General features: G+C 37.6%; 1 protein-coding gene across 1 annotated transcript in view; it reads right to left on the bottom strand.

Moving 5' to 3' along the window:
• Window positions 1–3,638: 3,638 nt before the first annotated feature.
• Window positions 3,639–9,096, bottom strand: part of epha8 (eph receptor A8) — a 649,052-nt gene continuing 643,594 nt past the window's right edge. Inside the window, 2 exon segments of the mRNA XM_039755789.1 lie at window positions 3,639–5,088; window positions 8,751–8,856. Of these exon segments, the coding sequence (XP_039611723.1) occupies window positions 4,936–5,088; window positions 8,751–8,856 (259 nt within the window). The 3' untranslated portion in view covers window positions 3,639–4,935.

The following is a 9,096-nucleotide window of genomic DNA, read 5'->3' as shown; positions in this document are numbered from 1 at the left end:
AAAATCCACACAGACAAGAGAAATATGTGCCATCTCCAAATGACAACTGAGTGTGGGATTGTTTTTCTCTTGCACTTGAGTGCATTTGCCACTACAGACCACAGAATTCTCATTAATCATTGTAGCCTCTATGTGGCTGTGTCTGATAGGGTATTGGGCGAGTTTTCATCTTATACAACAGGAATAAAATTCTTTTTAAGTTGATGATTGCATATGAGAGGTCTACAATGTCATATATGATGTAAAACAAGGGGACCACTACTATTTTCAATTTACTTGCTTCCATTAGGCCAGATTATATGAAAGTACAAAGTGAACTACCACAGCTATGCAGATGACACACAGCTTTATTTATCTCGGTCATATTATGACCCGGAGGTTCCATACCCTTTGATCAAATTCCTTACTAGCAATACATAATGGATGAATACTATTTTACTTAAGCTAAATAAAGAAAAAAATACATTTTAATTGTTGGACAACATGAAATAATTAAGAATTTTAGAAATAAACTTCATCACCCATCTTGTCAAATCAAGGCGGAAGTAAAGAAGAAAGGTAGTGTTACAGACATCAATTTAAAGTTTGGATTGCACATTAACTATATTATTATGATAATGCATTGTTTCGTTTAAGAAATATTGCAAAGGTTGGACCTCTTTAAATATCTCAAGTTGCTGAAAAAATAATTCCCTTCTTTTTAGCCAACTAGATTACTGTAATGCATTCCTAAAAGGACAATTGTACCAAAGACTGACATAAATTGTCTGTAACTGATTCAAAATGCAGTAGCAAAAATCCTAATCAGTGAAAGTAAATTTGAGCACACCTCAGCAGTCTTTGCATCAATACACAGATTACCGATTGTGCTTTACACTATCTATCTATCTATCTATCTATCTATCTATCTATCTATCTATCTATCTATCTATCTATCTATCTATCTATCTATCTATCTATCTATCTACAAATGATTTCAGAACATTGCTAATTGAGTATATATAATGCTCTGAACAATCTTATCCCCATATATTTTGGAATGTCTGTCGCTTACAATTCTGGTCATAACCTTAGATCCTGGTTTGCTTATTATTCCAAGATTTAAGTATAAAACAAGAGTTGAGGTTACTCTTATGCACCAAAAACCTGGAATACCTTACAAATAGAGATAAACCAGTCTGATACTGTGGGACATTTTAAAAAACTACAAAAAAACACACTTTTTTAAGGTGTTTTTTCAGTTGTATTTTTTCCTTTTTTACCAGTTTTGACAGATCATAATATGCATTGCAATATCATATGATATTAAATCATTGCTAACCTCTTCTAGTCTCTGATTTCTTTTGCAGTTTTCTGCCATGCAATGAAAGTTCTCTGAAGTCATCTCTGATGTTGGTAGGACAGAGTAGGAGAGTGCATTCTAACAGTAATAACGCCTATTTATGTATTATAGAATGGGTGGTCTTTTGGCCTTACAACGCTTACAGGTTTATTTTCATACATTTCATAAATAAGAACCATTAATTACTTGTTTATCTGTATTATGTAAGTTGTTTCTTTTATTTTATCATTTTTTGTGTTTCCTCTTATTTAATTATTTCTCCTTTGTAATTGTATTTTTCCTCTTAACTTCTTGTAAAGTGCTTTGAGCTACTGTACCAACTGGTAAAAGGGCATTCGGTCCAAAAAATTAAAGAGCGATGATCAGGAGAGAGAATGGAGTCAAAGTGAAAAGCAAGGCTCAAAAGCCAAAGTCACATATAGAGAAACTTAAAAGCTAAATTGTAAGACAAAAATCAAAGTTGAAAGGTAGAGTGTTTTTTTTTTTTTTTTCAAAATGCCAGTAATCAAAATTAAAAGTGAGTAGCACACTAAGTTCAGTCCAATCTCCAACATTATTCCAAAACTCCACAAACAGTGCATTATGGAAAATCCTCTTAGAAACAGGCAATGCAAAACCCACAAAAAAGCAGCACAATGCCAAAAGCATAATGGTGCTGGAAAAGATGGTGTCACACACGCGAGCATGGGAGTTAACAGCATGGTCTAGTTATTGCTGAAGTGCCGCATGGGACTGATTTTGTGCACTAATACCTTCTCTCATTCCTTGCAGGAACACTTAAGAACTTCACTTCCTGTTTCAGCAAAAGACCGCCCCTGGGATGACCTTACTTCCCCTTGACAACCCGCCTCTTCCTCCCTCTCCACCATATAAACCCGATGATCCCCCTGGTCTTCAGTCTGTCATATGACTCGATTTGAAGAGAATACTCTCGTTTCTAACCTAAAGATATTTTGCCTTACAGTAAACCTGACAATATACGGGGCGGATCCCCTCAAACCTTTATCTTGTTCCCTTTGTATTCTTACAATGGCAATAAATATGAAACATCTGAACAAATGCTCTAAACAATATTCTGTTTGCAGAATTGGATTCCTTGGGTGTTAATAACCCGAAAACAACACCAACAAAAATTAAAGCTTTGTATGAAAATGCACTACATAAATGAATGTAGTTACTGTTATTTGGAGATTATCTATAAATAAAAAATGCTAAGCTCTGTTCATTTGTCGCACTGGGGTTAGATTCTTGATTTTGGTTTTAATCAAAAGCTTATGACCTGCTACATTTAAACAGTTTTAGGTAACAACAACCTCAGCAAAGTAACCTGTTGTAGTGTGTTTATTCAGGAAAGTGATTGCAAAATTATGTGACATGACGGAAAGAAAAAGAAGAGCAGTGACATTTGCTGAGTGTCAAGCATATCACAGAAGGTAATTAAGTAACGAACAATAAGAATCAAGAAGAAAAAACATTGAAGCGCATAACAAGATCTGCCCTGATATGTTCTGCAAATTTAAAAAGTTTTAGGTCATGATGTCCTGGTGGCTACTTTACTGCTGGCCAAAAAAGTTTACTGTAATAAAAGCATGGACCCCGCAAGCCCATCTATTGAAAATCCCATCTCAAGCCATGATACATGCATGTTTAGAATTCTGAACTGTATTGTGTTTATTGATCACTGAACATTGAACGGTAGTAAATGTGAATAAATGATGGCTAAGTGACCTGTGGTCACGTGTTTATAGCATAGTAATTGCAAAACTAAGAGATGGCCACCACAATGGCAAAAAGAAAGTGAACTGCAGTGACGTCTGCCGAGTGTCAAGCAAATTGAAACAGGAGACTGAGTGACAAAAAATGAGAAAGAATAAGAAGTCAAGACTCTGAACCACATTCGCAAGCAAGAAGTTATCCTGAACACAGAGCAATGGAGCAGCAGACACACATGATGGTGATGTGACCGATGTCAAGCTGTAGTTTTTAATGCTGAAAACAAAATAATGTGTTCCCACGATAGAAAAATTCCAATTGTTTTAGTTGAGCCAACAGAAGTTAAAAAAATAAATCATGATTTGCACAAGAATTGAAAGAAGTAACTATTTAGAAAACAAGAAATATTAACAGCTCCCTATCTTTAACTTCATTTTTGTTTGCATTTTAGTTTAGGGCTGTTTTGATATAAATAACTTGCAGTATACATATTGCACAATTTTGAAGTATCTCATTATTGTGAGGTAATATTCCATAATTCTAAGATACATACTGTATTATGTATTTATATATTCTGTCCCTTCCTAACCTGAGATAATCTTTTCATGAGGTCATGCTGTGTAATTATTGAACAAGCACTGCCTGTCTACTTCTTCTCACGTGTCATGACAATGGTTTCCCACTTTTTATAAATTTTATCATGTTTTGCTTACCAACTAGATATTTTATGACTCTCCTATCTAACAATTACTATAAGGTAGGATAGATGGGAATCTGGTGAAATACACTCAAATGCACCCACAGTCACAAACATCAGGCCAATTTATAATCAAACCAATGGGCGAATTTTTGGGAAGTGGGAGGAGACCACTGCACTGGAAAAAAAAGCAATGTCAGCACTAACAACTGTGCCACCGTGCCAGTCAGTGCAGCTTCAACTCAAGCCAATCATTTTGACCAGTCCCCTAATACAGCCCTGTTCACCATTCATCCAGCCCCTGTTAGAATGGCCGGGTCGATTTAAACTCAGGGCACATTATTTTTGCCACCATGACACCCAGGGCCACTCCTATTTATGCCAAACACTTTCAGCTCCTGCAGACTCCTCTGCACCCACTCAAGATCCCAGATGAAGCTCTGCTCACTAGCCATACACCCCACTTACACTGCCACCCTGCTGTACACCCTGTAGCATAGCTAGGTGTGTAAATAAGTGAAGGTTAAACCGGGCTATCTTGCAGATGGACAGCTGTGTTTATTCCTCCAGTCTCCTTGCTGTAAAAATATACTGGAGTTTTGAACTGGAATGCATAGTGTTGTAAATGAAACCAAGGTGCAGATCCTCAGTCTGTCTTCTTTGTATTCAGTTATTCCAATGTCTGAATTGCTATGCATGTAAATATTATCATCAAGGCGACTTTCTGCTTTATTACTCGTGCCTTTCATTCAGGGGACATAATTAGCAGCTAACAGAGCCTAATTTCAATTCGAGGACACCAAAGACATAGCCCTTAGCTAAATCCGGGACATCTTTCCAAAGGAGTCCTTTTTGTCTTGAGGTCAAGGATATTGCAGCCTTTTCCTTTTAGGAGTTCAACTGTGTGCCCATGTCTTTGTCAAGTCGGCCTCTGATGATCCTCCTCTCAGGGAACACTAAGCTGATTTCAATACTGGAGAAAATTTCAGTTTGCTCCTGGCTTTTTGTGCCCTGAGATGGACACAAAAAAGATTCAAGGGAATGTTAAGGCAGTCTTCCTGTAAATACTGAAATCAATAATACAAACCCCAAAATGTTAAAAAAGAAGCCATTTAAGTCAGCATAAAAAGAAAAAACAAATTCAAAGGAGCTGTCCCCATGTTCCTCCAGATGCTCAACGATGTCAGGTTTTCTGCGATGGCCTCAGCGTCTGCCCTCTGACCATACCTGGATTGCTGATCCACTGCTGTTTAGCAATTGCGCCCTCATGAGCTGCACGCTGCTCGTGATTTTCTTTTGGTGGCCTATTAACGTTACCCCAAGTCTCTGCATATCCCTGCAGTCAACAAAAGAAGAAAACAGTAGTAATAATAAGTAAATGGGTGCTGAGATTGGTAATCACTTTCATGATTAGGAAAATTTATTAGTAAGAAACTTCAATTTCAATAAGACCTGCTCCCCCTAGGCCTACAACTGAGCTGGTCTCCTTCAGCTCCTGTTAGCACATATTTTTGTCAAGCAAGTTAATATAAATGCTTCAGAAACTTACCATAAGCAGATAAACTCTGTAGACATGAGTGCCACCTAAAGGCAGGGTAGACAATTGCAGACTAAGTCATGCATGGCTCAGTGAGGGACATTCACATTTTGTTCAGGAGCGAGACAGAAAGGCTCTATGTGTTACTTTATGTTAAACTATGTTATTGGATTGGTCTAATCCCACACCCTAAATAATAAAACACACATACATAGATATACATAGACACTCAGATTTTAACCACAACAGTGACCTATGAATGACACACACACAGCTAGTTAACTTCTAGCACTTTAAACCACACAAGTGCTATAAGAATAACACAACTTGTCACTCTTTTAGCACTTACTTATTAGTGGCTCGAACAACATACGATGTTTTAAATATATCTCAGACCTAAATATTATTTTTGGTCTCCAAGAAAATATTCAAACATACAAAGGCTCAGCATCCTTGACTATAGGCCATTTATCAGCCAAGAATGGATTACTTTACATACTGTTCCCTACTATTGAGTGGAGCTATCACCCTCGGCCCTTAATAAACCTCGCTGCACAGAGGTAATGGCAAATCTCCGGCTGTACCAGGTGCTCAAAGAAATCTACCTTATTACTTCAATTACTCTCGCCATTAAGACAAAGCATAGAAAGATAAAAACAAGTTAATATTTATTACAGAACAATAAGTAATACAAATTAAGATCGATAGTAAAGTCTGGATAAATAGTCTTAAAAAAGCTTACTGAAAGGAATCAGTGATGTCAAGGATGAATGTCCCAGGGCGGCGTTTGATTTAGCAATCGATGTTCATAAAAATGCTGTTAACTGACGATCGGATGAAAACTGGTCCCACGTGTCTTTGTTTTCTTTTCTGATGTTGCTCTTCCGTCATCTCTGTTTCTCTTCTGATGTTGATTTTAAACTAGGCATATTTATTATAAAATTTCATGCTGTGGTTTCACAACACATGATTGTTGCATGCACCTGATTGGCTGGCTGTCAATATGATGGATGAATTTTGCTCTCCAAATAATACATTTTTTGTTGCTGCCTGAGGTATCGGCATGTCTTCCTTTCCCAGGCTGCAAAACCAATATAGCACTATGTTGTGAACAATTGTTATAAAAGTGAGGTGTAAGGGAAGAGGATATGTATTTTATATTATAATGCCTATACAAGTGTCCTGCATCTGAATTCATCTTGTTGGGATTGAGCAAAGTGTAATAAAAATATAGAGGATAATTTGTAGATTTTATACACCATAGCACTCTAGTAATTACATCTCTTGAAACCAGTTGTCTTTAAGGTTCACATTTAGAGATGAGACTAAGCCCTACCTACAAACAAGTCTCAAGTAAACCTCAAGCCCTTACCTTCAGGTTACAATCCAGGTCTTAAATTATACAGATTACTTTCAAACAAGTCAAGTCGAGTCACAGTTGAGAAGACTTGAGTTAAGAAATTGCTCACCACTATCTGTAATTAATCCAATTATGATAATGTTGGATGCATACTAACATCTAGGCTAAGAATTTGTAGAGAAAACTATTCACAATAAGGAGTAACAGCAATTGGCACATAAACAATAGGTTTACTTTAAAGTAATTGACATTTGTTTGCCATTATCGGTTTTCCACAGTTTCCTCATAAGTGCACTGCATTTAAATAAAATACATTTTGAAAGGCTATGCCACTTCAGAGTAAAGCATCTACGTAATCTATTCCCATTTTAAAATAACTTCTTCACATAATTTTATTGTTCTTTATTTTGGCTTGTACAACTTTTTGCACTAGGAATTTGTTAGATTTTGCATACCCCTTAGGGTCAGAGTGAAGGGTCAGCCATTGAACAGTGCCCCTGGAGTAATTGCAGGTTAAAGGGTCCAGCAGAGTAGGGTCCCCTTAGCAGTAATGGGGATTCGAACCGGCAACCTTCCGGGTACTAGTGAAGATCCTTATCCTCAGAGCCACCACTCTACCACCAAATAAATTATTATAAATTAATTATAAATTAACTAAACATTTTAGCAATTCCCCCATCTTTTACATTGCATTGCACTTGCAAAAAAGTAAAATTGACAGGATTTTATCACTTATTTGTGAAGAATATACCTGCATTATTTCCCCTCTAAGACTAAACACCTGCATAACAAGGTAACTGGTTGTAAGCACTTCCAGTATTCACGGGAAGTATTTACAAGAATACAAATGGTGTTTTCACAGTGGAAATTTGGGGCCCATCTATCAGTGACAGTCAAAAAGCGAACCTAGGGCTTATCATTTCAAGTTCCATGTTTGCTGCCTCCATAGTTCATTTTAGACGTGGGACTTGGATGATAAACATTGCTTTTTATTTGTAGTGGAAGCCTAACATGGTTTATAGTTTTCAATTCACCTGTACTGTGAAAGAATCTGTTGCACAGGTAAGGATTACACTTTTTATGTATCATGCTATAGTAGTTACTATTTCTGATTCTAGAGAACAAAGAGAAAATCCACATGCACCACCTACAAAATTGGTACAGCGGGTGACAGGAGTGAGAACTGAACCAAGATCTCTGAAAATCTCACTGCGGAGCTGCCATCATACCACTGCATCAAATTAATACAAAGGATTTAATGAGATCATTACAGACTTAAAAGGCTGCACAAGGGGAGGACACAGAATGGTAAAACATCCCACTGCCATCAAAGTAAACTCTCAATATGTGTCATTACATGGACAACTAAGGATTTTCATCCCCAGATGCAGTAAGCATCACTTAAGGCTTATTTCTGATCAGGTAAATTCATATTGCTGTACAAGTTGAGCACACGACTTGCTCTCAATTGAAAAGAAAGAAAGAAAGAAAGAAAGAAAGAAAGAAAGAAAGAAAGAAAGAAATGTCCTGGCCATCTGCCCAAACACTTCACTCTGTCTGGAGATTGCTAATAAAATCCTGCTTCTCCCTTGTAGTGATCTTCACATTTGGGGTTGCTAAGCAATCATCAGTCATTTAGTCCCAAGGTCACAATGATAACGCAGATAAGAAAATGCTGACCTCCCCATACAAAAGGAAAATTAATAACAGGGACTGAGACGTTCTGTATATTCTGCACATGTTGTGAATATTATCATTCACCCAGCGCATGAGTGGAGGGCACAGTGTCGGGTCTCAAGACAATTTTCATGCTTGCTAATTTATGCAGTTAAAGATAGTAGCTTGACAAATTCAGAAATGCCGATAAAAGATCAGCTGAGTGATGCACACCAGCACTGGAGATACCTTTTTTAGGTACAAAGTGATACCCTACAGCAGATTCCCAGTATCTATCCTTTAATCACATTGGCCTCCTCACTGACCAGCCCAGCCAAAATCGCAGGGATCACATTCAAGGAGCACCAACAAGGTTTCTCCTTGCTGCTTCAGCCTGATAGAAATAGTAAGACATCTTCAGATAACATTCATGAGTTGAATTTACCGGTTTAAAAGAAGTTGGCCGTCGAGTGGGGCGATCAGAGGACGTGTTAAAGCGCTTGAAAGTACTGGAGCAGCAGCGTCTTGCAGAGGAGAGGTGACCGTCTAAACTGAGGAGAGAAACAAAGGAAAAACATGAAGATGTGACTTGCATTTGTGCAAAGGCACCATCTCCTCTATCTTCACAAACTTAGTTGCATGTGCTGGGTGAAGAGGACGGTGAAGAAAATGCAAATGGTGGAATGAAGAGCGAAAGTGGAAGGTAGCAGTGGGAAATCCAGAGCAGCCAATGGACCGTGCTTATGTGTTCAGTGATACCCAGGCGAATATGATACAATGATCTAAAGGGC

The sequence above is a fragment of the Polypterus senegalus genome, chromosome 6, assembly GCF_016835505.1.
Source record: "Polypterus senegalus isolate Bchr_013 chromosome 6, ASM1683550v1, whole genome shotgun sequence".
In the NCBI taxonomy this organism is placed as follows: domain Eukaryota; kingdom Metazoa; phylum Chordata; class Cladistia; order Polypteriformes; family Polypteridae; genus Polypterus; species Polypterus senegalus.
The sequence above is the reverse complement of the archived record's forward strand: the minus strand, read 5'-3'. Positions and strand labels throughout refer to the sequence as shown.